Source organism: Eutrigla gurnardus, assembly GCF_963514095.1.
Source record: "Eutrigla gurnardus genome assembly, chromosome: 3".
NCBI classification, from domain to species: Eukaryota; Metazoa; Chordata; class Actinopteri; order Perciformes; family Triglidae; genus Eutrigla; species Eutrigla gurnardus.
Genome location: NC_139917.1, coordinates 21,223,513 through 21,245,184, shown reverse-complemented (window position 1 = coordinate 21,245,184; position 21,672 = coordinate 21,223,513). Strand labels below are relative to the sequence as shown.

Sequence of the window (21,672 nt, the reverse complement as noted above, 5' to 3'; positions counted from 1 at the left end):
AAATATGGTTTGTTTATCTGAAACTTTGGAGATCTCAAGTAAAACTCTGGTTATATGTAACTCAACCTTAATTATATCAAATTTGACCTCTGCATTTAACCTTTCTAAGCATTAGGACAAGTGAGCTGCTGTAAAGTGGCGAGGATGAGATATATTATATTAGGAGCTGACATGGCTGCACAGGGACAACTTACCGCTTTTTGCATATGAATATTACAAGATTACAACATTACTCATTCAATCATTTTCAACCTGAATTCACCTGGTTAGTGTATTTCATAGAAACAGTAGGCGGTGACAATCTTTGTATTCTTTCAGTATGTGTGAAATGCAAAGACACACACTAAGGAATATGGATACTGGGAGATGACAATTGACGAAATATTGAATTAATTAATGTAGAAGAAAGAGCTCAAGTGTGGGCAGATGTGGACGATCTATCCAGTAAGTGCTGCTGCAGCCCCATTACTCAGCTTGTTAGTGTGTGTGTGTGTGTGTTGTGTGTTGTGTGTGTGTGCGTGTGTGTGTTTTCCTCTGCAGCAGTGCTTAGCCTGCCCATCCCTAGCCTCAGCATTAAAGGAAAGATCCATCCTAAAAACATCTCATTACTGGGAGATGGCATTTCCTGCTGTCATTATGTCAAGTAAGAAGAGCTGTTCGAAAAGTTTTGTGGATTGCAAAAAGTGGAGGCAAAGAGCTCCGTTGGTCACATTCAGGTCACCCAAAACAACACCATACAAGCAGAGGAGCTGGTTACTTAGTGAGATCATAGTATCTGATGTAGATATAGAAAACATCCTCCTTCATACATCTAATATGAGTACTAGTAATTTATTTCAAACATTATCCCTGTCATGATTGTTATACCGTCATATAGCAGCAATTCTATGACAAAGTTTTCTCTGGAAAGCCCTTTGAGATCACAGATTGTGATTCGAGGTTTTATAGTGGTATAGTGGTAATAATTGAATATGTTTTTTCTCTTCATCTCTAAAACGCTTTATCAGACATCTCTCGTTTTTGCAAAATCCATCTTCCTTTTTTGGGTTGCTTTGCAGTAGGCAGTTGTTTCTGATGCCTGCCAGTGAATCAAGCTTTGACTGAAGGGACATAAACACAGATGTAGAACAGCCAATAGGAACGCACTCGACTAAAGTGTCCCTTCATGGTCTAGACTATCTAAAGCCTGAAAACATCAGACCATTTTAACAATATGCTGAAAGGTAATTATTGAATTTTTGACCAATGACGGCTAAAGTAAACTGCCAACCTAAGCTTTAGTCATCACTACACAACATTTTTAATGAATCCCTCAAAGCACAAAATCACAATTTTATTTTTACTCTTGATTGTTTATTCATAATTATTATAAGTGAGTATTGAAGTTCAAGTATTGACTTAATCTTGAACACTGCACTGAACTCTGTTTTTGCAGTTGTAATCGAGGTGCAGAAACAGAGGCGAGAAATTTCATTCCTTCCACAGTTAAGATAAGATAAGATAGTCCTTTATTCGTCCCGCAGTGGTGAAATTTACAGTGTTACAGGCAGCAGCAAGACAGTAAAGATGAGAATAATAAATAACAAATAATAAACATGCATTAACAAGAAAAGTACAATATAAAAAAGATATTAACACTAAGACTATATAAAGAACGTGAAATGATCTCATAATCTTTAAGGGGGGGAACACATTGTATTGTAGGGATTGTATGGTGATGGCAGTTAAATGTTCATATGAAAAGTTGAGACGACGGGCGTCTAGAGCAAATCGGAGAAATTGAATGGCACAATAACAGACGTTCAGGGACATCTTATTGCGCAGTTACATGAATAGGCCAATATTTAGGGGAAAACAGTTGTTTTGCTCTGCATAAGATGAAGAAAATGATTTCAATTCCATCTTTAAAGCTTATAAACACAGCAGAGAGAAGTCAATATGTAACATCCTGCTGCTAGAGGTCTCACAGTCAAAACAACCACAATAGCCAGAGTTTGGTGATGTTGTGAAGTAGCATGGGATCATGGGAGTTGTTGTCTTCACCACCATTGCCGTCACTGCAGTCAGGTTCTCCTGGTTATGATTACTTCATTGTCCGCAGAGGTCTCCTCCCCAAAACAAATGCACTGAAACAGTGAATCAAGCAGTTTCTCCGATGCTCTTCGGCACAAGATGCAAGCCGAGCTGCCGCTTACATTTTCTCACCTTTTTTTCTCTCATAACTTAAGATCCAGAAATCCTTCAAAATATGTCGTTAAAAACAACTACTAAAATGTGGCTTAAAACTGGAATAAATGAGATTTGGGATCATGTAATTACACAACTCAGCAAAATATAGGTCTAGTTGTTTTTAGATACGGTATATTAATGTGGAAAGGTTACATATTATACTTTTTTTTAAATAAATAGAAGAATCCATTTTCAATCGGTAGACTTCTACACTGTGACACTGTGTTGTAACTCAGCGACAACATCCAGACCGCTACCTGGCAGCATATGGTGCAGCTGTAGAGGCTTTCTAGAAGTGTTGGGCCAATGATTAAATGTTTGTTTGTCTCCACTTGTATAACTACTCCTTAAAGCAGGGCATTCAAGCCTCGGGTCTGGACCCTCACACATCCTCACAACATAATTAACAAGACTGAAAAGCAGAAAATATATGATTCTTCAACACAATCATTGTTACATTTCTCAGACATCCTTTAGCTTTTTTGCCTGTAAATTACTACATAATTCAAGGTCTGAATAAATAAAAAAAACTATTCAAATCACACATGGAAATAAAAATCCCTCTTTAGTTGAACTATAATGAGGAGCCACAAGTAGACCTTGATTCAAGGTAAACACTGTTAATGCATTAAACCACATTTTTCTACACGTTTTATAATTATTCCATAGAATAATAAAGAATAAAGTGCAAAACACATCAGCAGCTCTTTTTGTACTGTACTACTCTTGACTGAGATAAACATGTCCTGTACCTATCTTTGTACAGGACACAGAGATGGTTCAACCAAGAAACCTCCCAGTCCTTTTCCCAAATCTAGCTCATGATTCTGTTATCTAAAATGGATAACAATGACTACATGAGTAGATGCTTAAAATCCATTACGTCCATTATGGGAAACCAATAGTTAGTGCAACAGTCAGCAACGGCTGCACCGAGAGCATTCATGAAACGTGGAAGCTGAGAAGTGAGATTGATGTGAGAGGGAAGTACGGAATAATGTTCCCAGCGGCCTCTAATGTTACACCTTTAAAAAAAAAAAAAAAAAAAAGAAGAAGAAGATCTGCTGACATTTCCCGGCTCGATCTCTCATCTTGAATGCTGTGGTTGCAAAAGGGGGAAATGTGGGCCGTCTCAACAAAGATTGGATCACTGGACCACTGGGCTTGAACTTCATCAGTATAGTCAATCAAAGGCACTTGAGGAGGGGAAGTGTGTTTACGGGATTAGAGGGGATTAGATGTGTGTGAGGGCTTCGTCTCAGTGTTTGACATTTGAAATGCACAGACATCTGGCTGCAATCCATCCCCTTTTAGAATGAAGTAACTCCTATTCACATTTAAATGTGTGTGTAAGGATCCATTCCACTGAGATCTCCATACCGGTGAGCCAGCTGGGTTGATCCGACCCTCGCAGCCCTTAGCCAGTTTGCATTGTGTCTCTGTAACCTGAGATGTTAGATACTGTGAGCGAAGCAAACAGGAAGAGCGAGCTGTACAAGGGGAGGGCAGATCGGATGAAGAGAGAGGGAGAAGCAGAGGAGGGGTATTTGCAGACAGATGGGTGTATAATAATGTGCTTGTGACTCAAGATCCCCCAGGAGACATTGCTGCGTGGGTGTGTCACTCACCACTTTCATCACGAGCCCTCCTCGCTCACTTTCAAACGTCTGCCCTCCTTTCATCCGGTCTTCTGCTCTTGTTCTCATTCTGTACCTGGTGATGCACCACACACCCTTTCTATTCTTTCTTCAAATCCCAAACACCCCCTCTCTCTCCATGCACTCCCCTCTTCCCTTCTCTCCCTCCCCGCCCTCTTGCTTTCTCTAATGGACGGTGCTAATGCTCATCATCAGCAGCGTTCGTCTGAGGGAGATTCCTTCCTGCGTCTGCTCCCCGAGAGGACACGGCAGGCCCGCTGAGATCATTCACTCATTCATTCAGTTATCTGCCTCCGTCTGTCACCCATCCATTCACTTATTCATCCTTTTCTCCAACTGGCGCAACCACCTCTGTGCCCGGCGATTCATTGATTACTGTATCACTGTAAACGATTCAATCTTACGTTTTTTTGCCATCTGCCGTTCAGAGTGAGGCGATTCTACACTCACGAGTACATGAGTATCTATTTCCCTGCAGCCGTCCCAGCAGAATCAGAAGTTGATGATGTGAAGGGAGTATTGGGTAACGGCTAATGAGCAGGTCTCTGTCTGACTCCCTTTCAGAGCAAATACTATAAAAATAAAATGTAAAAGCTGGTCAACAGTAAACCGCTCACCACTCACTCACACAAACGAGTAAACAGCAGTGTCTTCATGAAATCAATCTGATCGACAAAAAGAATAAAAAACGATGAAAGCAATAATAATATTCTTTGGACAAATATCGTGATTTTAGCTTAGTAGTTTTTCTTTTCCATTTAGATAGTAAATTGAATATATCTTGATTGTGGGCATTTGGCTGTTGATTGAATGAGGAATCATTTCTAAAATGAAAATAATAATGTGGCTGCTGAATCAGTCTGACTAAACCCCACAGAGGCGTCCCATGTCCATTACATCCAGCTCAGCAACCATCAGGGCCTGATCGCAGCCTTTTATGACGACCACCTCCTCACAGCGAACACAACAGGGACCCATTTAAAGGAGACACCAGAGTTAGTGATAATTAGGAGTTATTGATGTTGATCTTTACGGAGGCTCGAATGCCACAAGTAAATGGCCCCATAATTCCGGCTAAGAGCCTATTAGACGGCATGACGTGACATCATTGTTGGCCTGAGTCCATGTCAAAAACACAGAAGTGCCACTGCCTTGCCAAATGTGTGTGTCTGCTGTGTTTCTGAAGCACGCCATCTCGCATTCTGACTTATCTGATGGAGTAAAACACTAATTAACATATTTAACTTCTTCCCATTATTCTATAATAGACATAAAACATGCTTTTTACTGACAGTTTGTCAGTAATTCAGAGCCATATAACCACATTTACTGTATGTATGACACATCTTGACGACCTTTGACCCTGGTAGGTAAATGGAGGTGCAGGACAGGAGCCGCTCCCCTTCCCGTAAAACCAGCCGGGTGGAGCAGGTGGTGGGCCGATGGCTGAGGCGGTCCCGAGACCTAGGCAGCAGGTCTCACTCTCTGAGCAGGTAAACCTCTTTCTTTGTCTTATTTAAGTGAATTAGTTGGATTCTCTGTTTCATCTGACCTGTGTCTTTTGACTGAGGGAGAGGCCTGTGCGAAAACATGGAGGTCACAGAAAACCCGTGACGTACCAAGTTTAGTCCATCAAATAACTTATAATAATACATTAATTGATGCTTAATCTTGGTTGATTTATTCTTTCTCTCCCTTTTCTTCTAATATACACAAATATGAGGTTGTTCAACACAAAACAGATCAAACAAGGTTCACTGTCGTCTTGCTCCTCTCCAGAGACCGGGTCACAGCGGATGGGAAGTCAGCAGAGTGCAGTGGTTCCGATCCCAGGAATTACCCATTCCGCTTCATCGTTCAGATCCAACGAGACCCGGACCTCAACTCTCATGGCCTCGCTCTGTCCTCGGGGGCCCCCATCCTGGTGCAGGAGGTCACCCCAGGTATGACGAAGATTTATGAAATGTAAACGAAGAAGAGGGACAAAGCTAAGCAACGTTACACTGAAGGTCTCGTATATATATGACCTAGTTATTGGCAGCAAAGCCCCTCTTTTCTCCCAGTTGAATCAAGGTGACCTGAATACAAACCTTTGTGTTTTTTCTATGTTCCTTACACGTGTCACCCTTGTCCCTAAAGCAATGCAGCACTTCTCACCTCGGACAACTAATGAGTATAATAAATACAGTACTACCTAGTACGAGGGAGTTTGACTTCATAGCTGACGCTGCATGTTTACTTGAGCCGAGTTATATCTGGTCGCTCCCTCTCATCCTCCGCAACACCAGCTCAGGCTTCTTCCCCGTGGAGATCACATTCTACGGGGCAGTTTCTGTTGCCAAGGTCTGCAGTGTTTTCAGTCTGCTTTGTCAGAGTCTCTTGCCTACAGAGACGGCGGCTCCTGTTCACTTTGAACATGGTAAGTCGTTACAGCCGCCCTGGAATTACCTGTCCTACCCATAGGAGAGTCAGCAGCTTAATGACATCTATGCATATATGCTTGAGGGTGTGTAAACTCCTATAAAGACCTTTACTTTACAACATTTGCAAGGAATTAGTCCGACAGGACCCGCCCCCGTCGTAATTAGGAGGGTGTGAAAGTCAAATATATTCTGTTCGTTCCGTTTATTTTTTTCATCATTTTTTAAATGTCTTTCTTCCCGTTGACTTTCATTTTGCAAATGTAGTTGTGGAACTGTGCCAGACCACTGCAGGCGTCTGGCCAAGACAAGCTATAAACGTGGAAACTCAGAAGGAACCTCAGGCTGTATGCTCAGACTGCATGCTGGCACAGAAAATTGCTTTAACAAAGGACAACGTACTGTGACACTGCTGCTACTGTGTTTGTGTGTGTGTGTGTGTGTGTGTGTGTGTGTGTGTGTGTGTATTGTGTGTAAACAATGGAGGACCTTTTGAAAAAGAGGGACTTTTTCCCCTTTATTTAGGCTGTCCAACAGCACTTCCTCCTAAGCTGTATGCTGTCGCCAATCTTCCAATCAAATGCCAACATATATTTGCTGTTATGTAATAGGTGGGTAAGATTTGGGGGTTATGGGTGTAATCTGGGTCTCAACAAAGGATGTGGGATATGCATACAGCTGAAGGTGTGCCTGGAAAGCTTTACTCTTCCAGAGTATGCTAAAAAAAAGTGTACCGTAACTACAAAAAATAATTGTATTATTCTCATGCGACTGAAATTAAATAATTAAAAAAAAGTCCTTAAATACATAATGTATATCATATTCAAACTATATTTGTTCTCTGAATAGCAGTTTGCTGGTGAGCCACAAGGATCCTCATCCCCCTGAGGTCCAAGGGCCCATTACCTCTCTTTCGCCTGTCTGGCTCAAGTCTGCTCTGTCACCATCTGCTTCACACACACACACACACACACACACACACACACACACACACTGCTAATGTCTCCAGTGGCCCCTCTAAGCCTTGGCTCGATGTTTCCTCTGTCTCTCCGGCACGTGCTGCAGCATCTTCACAGTGAAATATGAATCCTTTATTTGAAAGCATTTGCAGAGCTATTGGTGTCACCTGCATCTGTCTGTGTTCATTTTGGATGCAGCCTCAATGACTTGCATCACAATTGAATAGCTGCTGCTAAAGACCCTGTTGATGATAGTAATAGGAAGGTGATGCCAGTGAGCAGTTGGGGGTAATGAAATCTATTTTTATGAGAAATGATTAGCATAGATTTCACACAGGTTCAGGTACAACGTTTGTGCACATTACTTACTCACTAACTCAGTCCTCTTCGTTACCTGTGGAGAGAGTTACCGTGCACAGCGATTATACATGTGGTGTTGAATTTATGCACCTCACATGGATGTCGGAGATTTGTGCACATGCCTACATGAATGAATGTATGCTGTCTGACTGTTTTGGTGGTTCTGCCTGTGAATTGTATCTTGTCTTTCAGCTTTTCCGCAAGTGATGTCATTCATGCTCTTCATGCCTTTGGGATGGTGCACAAAAATAGAATTAAAGTAATAATAGAATCATCTCTCCAAGGATAATTCATTCTAAAAAAGATCAGATTTTTGCAGAAATAAATGATACCACCCTAGAGTAAGAGCTATCAGTAGCTCGATACAATTAAATCTTCCCAATATTCAGCATGTTGGCATAAAGCACCGGATGCATCCTTTGCAGTACCTCCATCTAATAGTTTAAACTCAGCTCCACTAATGCATTAATGAAACAGCACATTCTGTAATAGCTTGACCAGAGAGCCGTTGAATGATAGGTTCGCATGAGGAATTTGAAATCGCTGTAATTATTCCTCCTGTTGCTACTGACCAGTAAAAGATCTAATGCAGTAATGCATTCCTATGTAAGTGAAGAGAGACAGAATTAAATCAACAAGGGAACATTTAGTTTTAAACTATTGGAATTAAAATTCACTATGAACCTTGCAAAAAAAAGTGACCAGCAATTATGACGTATTATGAAATTTGACCTTATAAGTTATTATACAGATTGGCAGGCAGATTGTTTGTATTGTTATAAAGGATTATGAATAATGATCAGTTGTGGTGACAGCAGCCATATAGTGTTGCATGCTAACCTAGGGCCATTCAAGGGAAGGTGATGTTCGACACTGGGATAGAGTTGAGGGATGCTAGAATGCTAAATGAGGAGGAGGGATACACAGTTGTTTGATTTACCCTAAACTGGATGTACAGTGATCAGAGCGCTGGTCTCTCTGCGGCGGGACGGTCGGGTTTCAGAGAGCTGTCGGGAAAAATTATGCATCGACGCGAGATGAAAGGAGATCGCTAGAAAACAAGCGACTGCCTGGCATCAACCCCAGCAATTGAACACCCTTAGGCATGACAACACAAGGACATTTTGTGTGTCCAGGTGGTCCTGCAGATGGTCGGCTCATCCCCGGCGACCAGCTTGTGAAGATCAATAACATCGCTGTCGATGACCTGACCCCGGAGCAAGCTGCTGAAATAATAAGGTCTCGGCCGGCGGCTCACAAACACACACATACACACACATGCATGATAATCAGAAAATACTGTTTAGAATGAGGCGATTCGCATCACGTCTAACCTTACTAGCCTCTATTTATTTTTTGTATTTTTTTTTTCTAGGGAGTGTCAAGATACGTTGACGATGACCGTCCTCAGAACGATGCTGGTGAGTTTGATCTCTGCAGATGGAAGCATCTTTTTTTTCCAACTGATTCATAGCTCAGCTCCTCCAAGAAATCTTTATTGAGCTTTGAGGAATTACAATCACTTCCCAGAAAATATTCATCTCTGTCATGCTTGTTGACGGTGAAAAAAAATACATCCGCAAAGAAGTCTGAACCAAGGCATTCCTCTGTGATAAAGCTTTTGTATTTTAATCAGACAGTGGTATTCCAGCAGAGTGAATACCACTCGAGGGAGTTTGACAGTTTATTCTGCTGCTTTCAATCAGCCGTCCACCACTAACCAGTTTTGACTTAATAGAGGCAACAATGTGCTTGTCGTTCTTTCTGAGCACAAGCTCCTATTATATTGATATGATTAATGGATTAATGGATACCTCCTAAATGTAAATCCCTTCATAGAACTGCAAAGTGAAACTAAATTAAATTCCTATTCAGATTGTTTGAAGTGTGGTTGAAGCATAGGAGCATAGCAATGTACTGCAGCAGCAACACATAATTTAGCCTCCGAAAATAAATGGATATCAGTTTAAGTGGATGCTACATTTGGAATATTCTCCCGTCTTTGTCTAGTTGAGATCACATTGGAGGTATAGATGGGCATGGTCCGACCCTCTTGAACAAGAGGGTCGAAGGGGCCATTGGGTTCGGGTTCGGGTTAGGTTTGAGTTAAAATGCGTGTCTATGGGCACAAGGGTTAGGGTGCAAAAGCAACAGGCCGTGTGTGTTTTCATTTCCCTCATATGTACCACACATATGAATAACATCTGGGCCACATTCACTCCTCATTCAGGGCCCAAAGTCATCATTCATCACCCCAGAGAAAAGGGCCAAGCTCAGGTCCAACCCTGTGAAAGTTCACTTTGCTGAGGAGGTGGAAGTCAACGGACACTCTCAGGTGAGCGAGAGAACATGGAGGGAGGAGACAGTTGATATTCATCACATCCATTCACAACGTGAGAGCATGTACCTTATGTTGCTGTGGATAGGTCCTTTAAACACTATTTAACTGGTGCACACACAAAAGGACGCACATGCATGCACTTGGGCGACGTGTGCACAATCCTAGCGATGGATTCTCACTCTGCCACTGATCAACAGGTGGTAGTAACACACCGAGATATGTTGCAATGCTGCAGTAAAGGCAGGGATGAAGAAGACTGCGAGTAGCCTGAATGCAAACAATGGTGGATTTAAAAATCAGCTTTTTAACAATGAATAGAGAAATCTTTGTTGTTGTTTGTTGACAAGCAAACTCCTCAGGGTTCCTAGATTTGATGAAAATGCACATTTTCAACAGCAGGTGCTTCATAATGTGATCGTGTATCTTGGCGCAATGACGAGGAGTGATGTTTTATAATAAGTCTGTATTATGCCATACTGTATGCGATGCAGTTTCTTTTATTAGCTTTCGCTCCGGCTGGTCCCATCCGGCCGGCGGATGTGAAATTAGCTGGATGAGGAGAAACCACAGAGGCTGGAGTGGCCATTACTAATCACAGAGAAAACACGGATCGATATCTGCCCCATCCTCCAGTCGTAATGTCTGTGATTACAGGACAATAAGCCTCAGATTACAAGGGAACTTCAAAACATACGCACATTACTGTTGCGTTACATCACAGTGTCGATACAGAACAACTCTCAAGATGACTCACCGCATAGGCTGAGCAGACCCGAACAGGCCAGATGATGGGAAGAAATGCTCTGTGTGAACGAGACAGTGAGGCTATAACGCCGCAAAGCAAACAGCGTACAACATTTTTTTTTTTTTCTTCAAAGCGTACAAAAATGTTTTGAAGCTTCATGTGACATAAAACCAAAATGTGACCAAGTGAAAGATTTGTCTGCATATGTGTGCATGATGGTTGGTTTATGTATGAAATGCATATCCAACATGTATATGTGTCATCTTGTGATTCACTTTATAATCTCTGGTTTTGATAGGTGCTACGTTCATAAATTTTAGATTATGTTTTACTCGAAGACAGACAGACAGGCATCTAATTATAAAGCAAGCGATCGCTGTCTGTCTGGTTGTCTGTCTGTGTGTTCTTCACACATCTCAAAAACAGCTCATACAATCTACTTCACACTTGGCAGGAGTTATTGTTGCTTTGTGGCATCTGGTTAATCTGGCCATGTGACATGTTTGATATTAATGAACTAAAGCAGCAACAGGCGCGTGGCTTCAATGCTCTGCCGTCTGTCCAGCATGTCGTCTGTTTGCATTTGTTGTTGGATGCTAGATATAGCCTGCTAATGCTGTGCCGGCTTAATGCCCGAGCCTGAAGTCCTGGGCCACAAGTACCAGGGGCCTTTTTTTATTATTTGTCATTATACAAGTGGACAAGCCGATGTATGACACGGGGAAGGGGGTTTTAAACAAGGGTTCTGTTATTTATTGATGTTCATGTTCTGAAAACCCAGTGCTTAATATCGTTGATGAGAGTTAGGGTTAGAGATTAGGGGTTTAGGGTTAGGGATAAGGGGTTAGGTTTAGTGGTTAGGGGTTAGGGTCTGGAGGTGTGGAACTGCAGCAGTAAAAATCCTGCGTTTCCGTTTTTACTTCAAGTAAAGAGTAAAAGGTGGAGCTCTTAATTCTAGTGTAATGGTGCATAATTTGATGGGAAACATTGTGTCATATTTGAATTGCTATATTTCTTGAGTTAAATCTGAATCTGAAGTGTAACCAGTAATATTCTCTGCCAGGTAACTGTAGTACGACACTGTTTTCTTTTAATGTAGTAGTACACAGTCAGTAGTATACATAGTATACATATTGGTAAGTGTTTTAGGGGTACAGTGATTTCCATACTTACCCTGATCCCATGTCTGCTTTGCAGGGCAACTCGCTGCTCTTCCTGCCGAATGTTCTGAAGGTGTATCTGGAGAACGGGCAGACCAAGGCCTTTAAATTTGACCCCAGCACCACAGTCAAGGTACTATGCATTGACAAAGTCTACAACATTAATATCCATTCCTATTCATTCATACTGGATGTTAAACAGCTGTAGTTTGGGGAACTCAGATATGAAGCTTAACTTTTTTTCAGAGACGATGTTGGATTTAATTTACACTGCGATTTAAAAGTTACAATTGATGTGATTTCGCTCTCTCACTCCCTACTGCGCATCAGTGTCCTGTATTCGCCATCTACTCAGCGTCCCTTGCTTCATTGAGACCTACAAAGCTCAGCTCAGCAATTATGTTTCCTGATGTCATCAAGCATTGTCTCTCAAGATGTTCTGTTCTTCCCGGTGCATCAGGACATTGTGATGACACTGAAGGAGAAGCTTTCTCTGAGCCATATTGAACACTTCTCTCTGGTGCTGGAGCAGCAGCACAGCATCACCAAACTACTGCTACTACATGATGAGGAGAGGATACAGCAGGTACACACACACACACACACACACACACACACACACGCTAACAGTGATTGTTTTACGTATCTATACGCTACATCTGAAAGTGGGTTTAATTTGTGTGTGTGTGTGTGTGTGTGTGTTCAGGTGGTCCAGAAGAAGGAGGCCCACGACTACAGATGTCTGTTCCGTGTGTGTTTCATGCCCAAAACCCTCCAGACGCTGCTGCAGGATGATCCCACGGCCTTCGAGTACCTCTACCTGCAGGTAGATTGATGAACTCAACTCTTCATATCACTTATCTTGTTTGAAAGTGTAGGTTTTCCAATATCCCCTTAATAACTTACCCTTGGGTGAAGCTGCATAACAGCTCCAAATATAAAAGTCAAGTTATTGCTACAGTTGACACATTTCACTGGTGTAATTCAGCAGAATGACTGATTGTTGCCTCATTTCCACTACTCCAGGTTCTTTATTTTCTACTGCCGATAGTAAACCCCTTCATTGTTCACCCTTTGTACCGTTTGCATGTGTTAGGGGGTGAATGATGTGCTGCAGGAGCGCTTTGCAATAGAGATGAGGTGTAACACCGCCCTGCGACTTGCTGCGCTGCACATCCAGGAGAGGTTGGCGAGCTGTGGACAGTCCTCCAAGACCAACTTGAAGATGATCACGTAAGACGTGCACATTTATATTAGATTTATATCGACTTCATTAAACGATAATTAACATAGGGTTTTAGTGCTTGTTAAGATTGCAGAGCAAGTGGAGATCCAAAACAAAAATGTACATTTACATAACATGTTTTCTTTTTGGAACAGCGTCCTACCTAACAATCACACCATTACACAAGTGTATAGTATATTTTATACATATTTTATTATTGTCAAGTATGTTTTCTCATACAAGGAATTTGCCTCAGTGTTCAGTGCGCACATTAGTTAAACAGAACAAACAATAAACAATAAAGCAAAGTACTGCGGTCAAGAAAGTAAATAGAAGAAATACCATAAAAATGAAATAGCCATACTATAATAATAAATGATGTACAATTGACAATTTCCTCACTGTCAATTGAATGTGATTGATTATTATAGTATGGCTATAAAGGATGCATTTCCAGATTTGAAAATCATTGTGTATTCTCCAAGGAGGAGAAATGGTTTGGGATGCTTCTCCATTCACATGTATTGTAAATAATCATCCTAAAGGCAGTCTCAGCTCTCTAATAGTCTCCCACACAAACAGAGCCTCCCTGTCTGTGTTTCTGCGTTCGCTCCAGGAAGACGTGGGGCATAGAGAACTTTGTGTCGTCCACCTTGTTGAGGAACATGCGAGAAAAGGATCTGAGGAAGGCCATCGGCTACCACATGAAGAAGAGCCAGTCCCAGAACGATCCCAAGCAGAAGGGTCTGTCGGTGGACCAGACACGGATAAACTACCTGGAGGAGCTGAGTGATCTCAAGTCATTCGGAGGGAAATCCTTCAGTGCCACCATGATGGTAGGGCTTTCAACTGTTCACTGTATATTTATGTATATAAATATATTTTGGGGTTCCACTCCTCAATTGCCTACAATGTTTTTCTGTTCAATGTCAGCTTCAGGACAGGGAGTCGATGGTGACGTTGTTGGTGGGGGCTCGCTATGGGGTGAGTCAGGTGGTCAACCACAAACTGAGCATCCTGTCCGCCCTCACAGAGTTCACCAGCATCACACGCATCGAGCTGCTCCCTGAATCCGACAAGGTCAGCCTGGTCAAAATATACCTGCAGGACATTAAGGTAAGACCACGAATAACACACACACATACAGAAAGAACTCATATACTCATCAAAAAGGCACTTTTGCTTTGAAGTAACTGAATCACCATTACAAGCACCGCTACAAAGGCGGTGTACTAATTACTTTGAACATTTGTTGACCCTTTATTGGTGGAGTATGATGCACCTGCAGGTAGGTAACGGGAGATTTAGCTGCTTTGGAGGTCTGAAGGCACAAACATGCCTCTTTAATAGTTTAAAGGGACAATTCACACCCAAACCAAAAATACATATTATTCTCAAGAGCACACTTCAGCATGAAACGAAGTAGAACTGCTTTTCATCAACATTATGACCCTTTTGTCTCATCTCATATTATCTCATCTCCTTTCTCATATAAAAGCCCATCACATTACTTTTGGAGTCCACGGCTGCCAAAGATATGTCCTGCCTAATAGCAGGGTACTGTCGAGTGTTTGTTGACCCCAACCTCAACATCTTTCCCTGGATACATGACTCCAAGAAGCACAGAGTGTCTGCTGAGGAAGGTACACATGTACAGTAAAGTACAGCGATACTATCGCTGCATCTCTCCATAAAGTCACACACCGGTACGTTTTAAATCATTCATAACTTTTGACCTGTTCTCATGTTCACAGGTTATGTGTCACGGTGTGGCAGCGACTCAGACACCTCCTCAGACCTGGAACTGAAAACGCAGGTCAACCAGGGGTCTCAGGACGAGAGGCCCTGCCCTCGTGTCAGATCCTCATCGGACCCAGAGGGGAGGAAAAGAAAAGACCGAAACAGATGGAGAAACAAAGATGGCAAGGAAAAGGGAGATAAACCGTGGCAGGACAAAAGGCATAAGGATGAAAAGGACGCTGACAACGAAACGAAAAAGTCCCCACTAGATAAGAATAGAGAGAGTAAGAATGAAGACACGGAGGACAAGGGGGAGACGGAGATAACGGACTGTGATTCTCTGGAACGACAGGAACAATTAACAGGACAAGAGAGCAGAGGTGAAGAAGAGGTTGGAGCAGCAGAGGAGCAGCCGTCTGTGTCAGAAGCATCAGATTCTTGCAATACTGACTCTCATCATGTCGTCACCAGCCCCTCCTGCGACTCTCTCGATGCTTTGGAGGAAGATGACTTAATTTCATGTTCTTCGTCCTCCATCCACCACAGTGCTCCCTTGGAAACTCATTCCCATAGCTACTCCCCCCTCCAGCTCCATCCCTACTCTCATAGGCACGTTCAGGCCCACCTCCTCGCCCCTCCACCGGCTCACACCCATCAGCTCGTCCACCTCACAACTCAGGACGGACGGAGAGGGGGCTGCCGGAGGTCCGGCGACGGAGCTGACCCCCAACATGACACACCCGTCTCCCCCTCTCCGAGTTCAGGTAACCCCTGCTCTGATGACAGTTCCCTGTGTTTTGCTGAGCTCTCCCGCCTCGTGGACTTCCTGCCGAGCCCCCCAGAGGCCAGCGATGAAGATGAAGAAGAGGAGTTGAGGAGGAGGAGGAGGAAGTCGGCGCGGAGAGCGGATGGAAGGGGAAGCAGAAGCAATGATGGCACTTACAAAGGACATCCGCTATCCCCTCCCCCATCGCCCCCATCCCCCCCCTCCTCCCTCATGGAGTTTGTATTTAACTTCGATCAAAGCGACGCTCGCTGCTACTACAACCTCTGCTCCAACATCACCCCCGACAGCGCTCGCAGCCTTTCCCGCCCCCTGCAGCATGATGAAGGAGAAGTTTGGGAGGAGGTGGCAGAAGATCCAGCTAAGGCGGTTGACCTGGATACGATCCCCATCCTTCAGCCACCGCCTGGCTTCGGAGACAGCAGCTCTGACGAGGAGTTCTTTGACGCCAGAGATCGCTTCACCTCCCCTGAAGACCAAACCTCGGGGGCCACGCCAAGAGGTGATTGGGTTGTTATTGTGAGACTGATCAGATTAATCTGCTGTCTTTTTCAAGCCTTGTGGAGTGACGCTGTTAAGTGTGAGTTTGCTGCCATCTAGTGGTTGATGTTTTACACCACAAAGGTAACACTGTGCATTGTAGAGCAATGTAACATAGTTGCCAGGAAAGAAGTAGATCACACTTCTGACCACACCTGCTCTACCAGTGACTACATATATTAATGTATTATATCATCATATCATATATTTGTTTTTTAGTCCAGGGTGGAAAGTAACGAAGAACACTTACTCAAGTACTGAGCTTCAGAACAATTTTGAGGTATTTGTGCTTGACTCCAATGTGTGCTCCACTGAGGGAAACTTTTTTTATTTGTTAAATGAAGTCATCAGAAGTTATTTAACAAACTAAAAACAACACTGTCATGATATTGGTTCATGTGCTTCCTGAAAAAAATGTTAAAAACCCATGTACCCATAGTGACGTACAACTCACTATTGAAAGTTAACATTTTTATAACAGTTACCCTGTCACTCGCCTGTCACTCATTCTTTAGTGAAAGAGCTCGATTTGATGTTCATGTTTTGCTGAGCCTTTTTTTTTTACCATCTTGCAGATATTTGCACGGAGATGAAATTGGACTTCCTCAGCACACTCAGCCTCAGCGACATCAGAGTGTTGGTGACGGACGCAGACAAAGATGGAAAGGTGGAAGAAGACAGAAAAGGAAGAAACGAGGAAGGAGGAGGCAGAGAAACATTGTTCCATCTCAGAAAAAGATCCCGCAAGCGCCGTTCCTTCGTGGAAACCGATTACACGTCTACGGTGTCGTATCCAGAGACGGATCCAAAAGACCTGGTCTCTGGTAGGCTTCATAAGAACCTTCAGGCAGAAGCCAATGATGCACAGATGCTGAGTTCAGATCCTGAACCTTCAGAGCAAACCCAGAATCCCAGTCCTACAGTCTCCTCTTTGACTCACTCTGAAGGGGAACCGACTCAGCTCGAGTCAAAACCCATCCTGTCTAAACCTCGCTCACATGGACCTGGCTCTCCTTGTGGTTCGCAGTCTCATGAGCCAACTAGAGACCCACAGGGCCCCTCCAGGACCAGGAAACAAGACATGGAGATGGAACCTGACGCGATGGAATCCAAATCGGTCACGGATCTGATGAAGGCATCGACTCGTAGCATCACCGTTGTCCGCTGCCGGGTGGATCCAGACGGGAAGGAGAGTGCTGATCGGAGGGGGGACGGAAAGGAGGAAGGGGAGGAACGGGGAGAAATGGGTAAGGGCAAAGAAGAGGGAGAGGAGGAGGAGAAGACGGCGGATGTGTCGGGGAAAGGGCCGTTCACTAATCATTTGTTTTTACCAGATAGTGAGGAGGAAGGTCAGGGGGAAGAAGAGCAGAAGGAGCAGGTGACAGGGTACTCATCCAGTTCAAAGAGACCGCTCATGGATGACGAGAGGCAGCCAGAGGCCAACGCACTGCCTACATGCTTGATAGATGTGAATAAAAAGAGTAGTAATGGCCTTTTGGGAGCGCATCTGATTGCCCTAGAGCAAAACTTGTGTGTAGAGGAACATATTCTGGAAGGTGTGTGTGAAAAGTCAAGGCCTCTATCATACTCACCACCACCCCCTCCACCCTCATCCCCTCTACCCCCAACACCAGTCCTTCAAAAATCCCAAAGTGACTGTTTTGTGAGCAAGGCAACCTCAACCAAAATGTGTTCATCTCATTCAGAGACGACGCTTAGCAAAGAAAGTGACGAAGCACAATTCCATTTAGACAGCACCATCTGTGTTAATGAGGATGACACCATCGGTGTTGTTAGCTCTGCTGTGACTGTAAGCGATGACGTTACTGATAGCAACAATTCGGACAATGTTTTTTTTGATGATGACGTGATTTCCTTAAATTCTAGTTCAAGTGACAAGAAAGATGACTTGGCTGTAGCTGCAACGCATAGCGCCAGTACAACTTTGGATAGAGAAAGTAAAGCCGAGTCACAAATTACTAAGTCTTTTACCAACACTGAAGCGCCCACAAGAATTAGTCCAGTAAATCCTGACTATACTCGGGCTATAAACTCGATCACTGCAAAGCTCGGAGCTGCAACAAGTGCCACGTCTCCTACATTTAATTCAGGTATCAGATTGCTACGTGAGGTTACACATGAAATTGCTTCATGTTCGAATCAAAATGTAGGCAAACCCAAAAGTGACACGCCAAGTGCCGAAGCTAAAGATAGCTTGGCTAGCTTAGCGAAAGCTAACACCAACACGATCCACAATCTACCCAAAGCGCCTCTTTCTCCAACTCACTTCCTCTTTCAGACCTGTTCCCCGAGCTTTATGGGCCGCTTGTCTGCCTCCACTCTTAGGAGTAAGATTCAACAGTTACCCCTTTATTTATCACGCTCCCAGGAAACCCTCCACCAAGCCGGGGTGGGCAATGTAGCTCATAGGAGTTCTGCTGAGGACAACGGCAGGGACGACGTCAACATCACCATAAAAGTGACAGACGTTGATGACGTGACACAAACGATAGACTTTGAAACGGGCACGGCCATGGAATCAATGGAGTCGGACGATTCGGACACAACAGTCACAGGATCTGAGGTGGATGGGGAGTCTTTTGCTGAAACAAACTCTGCGAAGAGTTTTCATTTGGTGTCAGAGGGTCAGGAAGCAAGCTCATTGCCTGTCCAGACTGAGCCCAAACCCCAACACCAAAATCAGCTTCTGTACACTAGACCTATTAAGAACACACCAGGACCAATAACGGAGCCTCCAACCTCCATATTAAGCAGCTTCCAAAGAGAGACATCAGGCCTCACGATCGACACTCCTGGCCCTATAAAAGATCCTCCAGAATCAAACACCAAGGTCACAAGTCCAGGTGCAGACATTCCAGCTTACAAAATGAACAATCAGTCACATTCTACTGCCCCTCCAGTAGTGGTGACCACACAGAATCTTAACGGGCCAGGACTCCCTTTTCATAGTCAGTCACAGAAAGTAAGACGGACCAGTAGCGAAAGACCTTTGGTGGGTCTTTGTCAGCCTACGGGGAAGAACTCAGCCTCACCAAAATCACTTCCTTCAGGCTGCAAGGTGTTTACCATCTGTGAGAATCCGTCCCAGACAAACAGCCCAGCCGAGGTAACCACTGTCCCACCCTTGAAGCCTGAGTTTGGCTGCACTTCTGTGCTAGCGTCCGGATGCGAGTCAGTCGTGGAGGGGGTGCAGGTGCCGCTGGACGCCTGTGGTTGCCCGACGGTTTACACCAACTGCTTCGGCAGCGGGGACAGCTTCGACGAGGAGCTGACGGTCTACGAGTTTTCCTGTCGCACACAGAGCAGCGCAGTGAATCAGACTCCTGGATCAGGTCTTCCCCTCATCACCTCTCCACCTGTTCCGTCCTTCCTCTCCACCTCCTTCCCCCACTCTCCCTCCTTCCCGCGCACCGTCCTCTTCTCCTCCACTACCTCTGAGCTCAGCCCTCTCCTCTCACCATTGTCCGACACCTCGAAGCGTTTCTTGCCTCAAACGCACAAGGACACCATCAGTCGGCTAGGCCAGCAGCGCTACCCAGAACCCCCGGCAGGTTTCCAAGTGCTCCGTGTAGACGTGGACCAGCTCCTTTCCATTCTGGAAAGCAGCGGCGCTGACAAATCTATGACGGGTCATGGAGGTCGCCACCCGAGGGAGACATGCCCCGCCCACTTTACAGAGAACAAGAGGGTTCTCCAGATAGAGGCACGGCGGCTGATGTCAGGCTGCCAGAAGGTGGTGGGGATTGGACAGAGCCCAGAGGAAATGCTTCTCTCCCTGGCTGACAGTTTCCGGACCCTGGTGGAGTTGGCGGGTATAGGCCTCTGGTTCTCTGGTTGCGAAAGGTGCGACCGGAGGAACGCAGAGGCAGTGGCGGGTCTGGCAGATGTGGCCCGTTCATTCAGGGACTTCTGTCTGGCGGCGGAGCGAGCCAGCAGCAAGCGCAGCTGCCAGGACCTGAGCTCCAAGCTGCTTGCGAAACAGTGCACCGCACTCACCGCATCCGTCTTCTGCCTCACTCAGCTGTTCCGCACCCTCACCGCACTATGAGTGGACCACGACCCTTTGGAGTGTTTTGAAATGACCTTCAGGGCTACCTGTGGTGTGTGTAACCCCAGATACAAGGGGGTCACAGGGGCGCCCACGGCTACTGGGGAGAACGTGGCCCAGGACAGTCAGGGTGAGGCGAGGTTACCTCAGAAACACACTCGTGTCACTGAGCTCTGTGACGGCTCAAATGATCACAAAAACTCTCAATATCATAGAGCCAGTTTTGAGATCGTCGAGGTGCATGTGGTCCCGACTATATGCCGTGCACGTACTGTAGCCCACAAATCAGTCGGCCGACAAGTAGACCGTAGAGTGGTGCAAGCTGCAGAAGCAGAACCTGAACCTGCTTGTTTTATTGAAGAACTGATGTACTTGAATGTATTCTATGTTATCTATTGTGTTATTTATTCATTCAGTTTATTTAATTAATGAGTTACTACAGTAAGCAAACAAGGAATGTAAAGATGGGGAAGGAAGGCATTTGGAAATGTTTACAGGCATATCTTTAGATGGATTAGTGGGCCTTTTACACTCACACACAAGCACACAGCATCTAATACACAAACGAAATCAGCATTTGACTCCTTTCATCCACAGGCCTTTTGTACGACTGACTGACCATGTTAAGATTAGAAACACTGCAGTTTACCGATGCTTATGTTATCTTTACATTCTCCAGGCTGTCAGCGAGGACTTCTTTGAATGTTACTGTTTACAAAACCAAATAATGGAATGAGAAATGGTTTGATCAAATCCCACAAATCAAGCCTGGAGCTGTTTGCCATTTTATAAATGTAGTAGCAGAATGCCGATGTGTGAGCGTTATGTGACTTTGTGAAACAACGCGGATGAGATACAGTCCTTTTTGCACATTTCATTTTGTCGTCATTCTGCACAGTCATTCAGTATGATTTATGGAAATATAATACGTTTGCTAGATTTTCTCTCATTTAATTCGTCAAAACTTTCTTTCTCCAACGCCAATTGAAACTATGAACTTTTCTTCTTTTTCCTATCTAGTACAGACATGTCCAATGAGAACATGAATCCCCATTCTATAGGAGACATGGTGACTATGAACAAGCAATTCATGGTATGTTACATTGTTTTGACTCTTGAGTTGGAAGCAATCTTGATGCAAGCTTTTCAAGATCATAAATCTCTCTGAGATTCGGGGACAGAAAAGTCAGAAAAGACTTAGACTACAATGTCCCTTACACCAAGTGCATTATTTTTACAGATTTCCCAGTATGACCACAAATAGTTACAAACCAGTGAGTTTTGGGCACAAACAGCCCTCGCTGTGCAGGATTACGATGAGTAGCGCTGGCTATCCGTATTGGCTTTCTCAGCCCTCGATTGACATATTGAGTGAGAGGATCTCAGAGAACATCTGTCAAACTGACCCAATCATCGTTTGACAGCGTATCATTGGAGTTCCT

At 44.2% G+C, this 21,672-nt stretch overlaps 2 protein-coding genes across 2 annotated transcripts in view; both read left to right on the top strand.

Annotated features, from left to right (window-relative positions):
• Positions 1-4,138, top strand: part of cUnh17orf67 (chromosome Un C17orf67 homolog) — a 335,966-nt gene extending 331,828 nt beyond the window's left edge. The window contains exon 4 of the mRNA XM_084006413.1: positions 4,128-4,138. The gene's annotated coding sequence lies outside the window, so the exon portion shown is untranslated. The remainder of the gene's footprint in view (positions 1-4,127) is intronic.
• frmpd1a (FERM and PDZ domain containing 1a) overlaps positions 1-21,369 on the top strand; it is a 30,403-nt gene extending 9,034 nt beyond the window's left edge. The window contains exons 3-16 of the mRNA XM_084006404.1: positions 5,258-5,380; positions 5,667-5,830; positions 8,763-8,865; positions 9,002-9,047; positions 9,857-9,961; positions 11,910-12,005; positions 12,333-12,458; positions 12,579-12,698; positions 12,969-13,105; positions 13,714-13,933; positions 14,031-14,213; positions 14,596-14,740; positions 14,852-16,123; positions 16,737-21,369. Of these exons, the coding sequence (XP_083862530.1) occupies positions 5,262-5,380; positions 5,667-5,830; positions 8,763-8,865; positions 9,002-9,047; positions 9,857-9,961; positions 11,910-12,005; positions 12,333-12,458; positions 12,579-12,698; positions 12,969-13,105; positions 13,714-13,933; positions 14,031-14,213; positions 14,596-14,740; positions 14,852-16,123; positions 16,737-20,230 (6,330 nt within the window). The 5' untranslated portion in view covers positions 5,258-5,261 and the 3' untranslated portion in view covers positions 20,231-21,369. The remainder of the gene's footprint in view (positions 1-5,257; positions 5,381-5,666; positions 5,831-8,762; positions 8,866-9,001; positions 9,048-9,856; positions 9,962-11,909; positions 12,006-12,332; positions 12,459-12,578; positions 12,699-12,968; positions 13,106-13,713; positions 13,934-14,030; positions 14,214-14,595; positions 14,741-14,851; positions 16,124-16,736) is intronic.
• Positions 21,370-21,672: the final 303 nt, after the last annotated feature.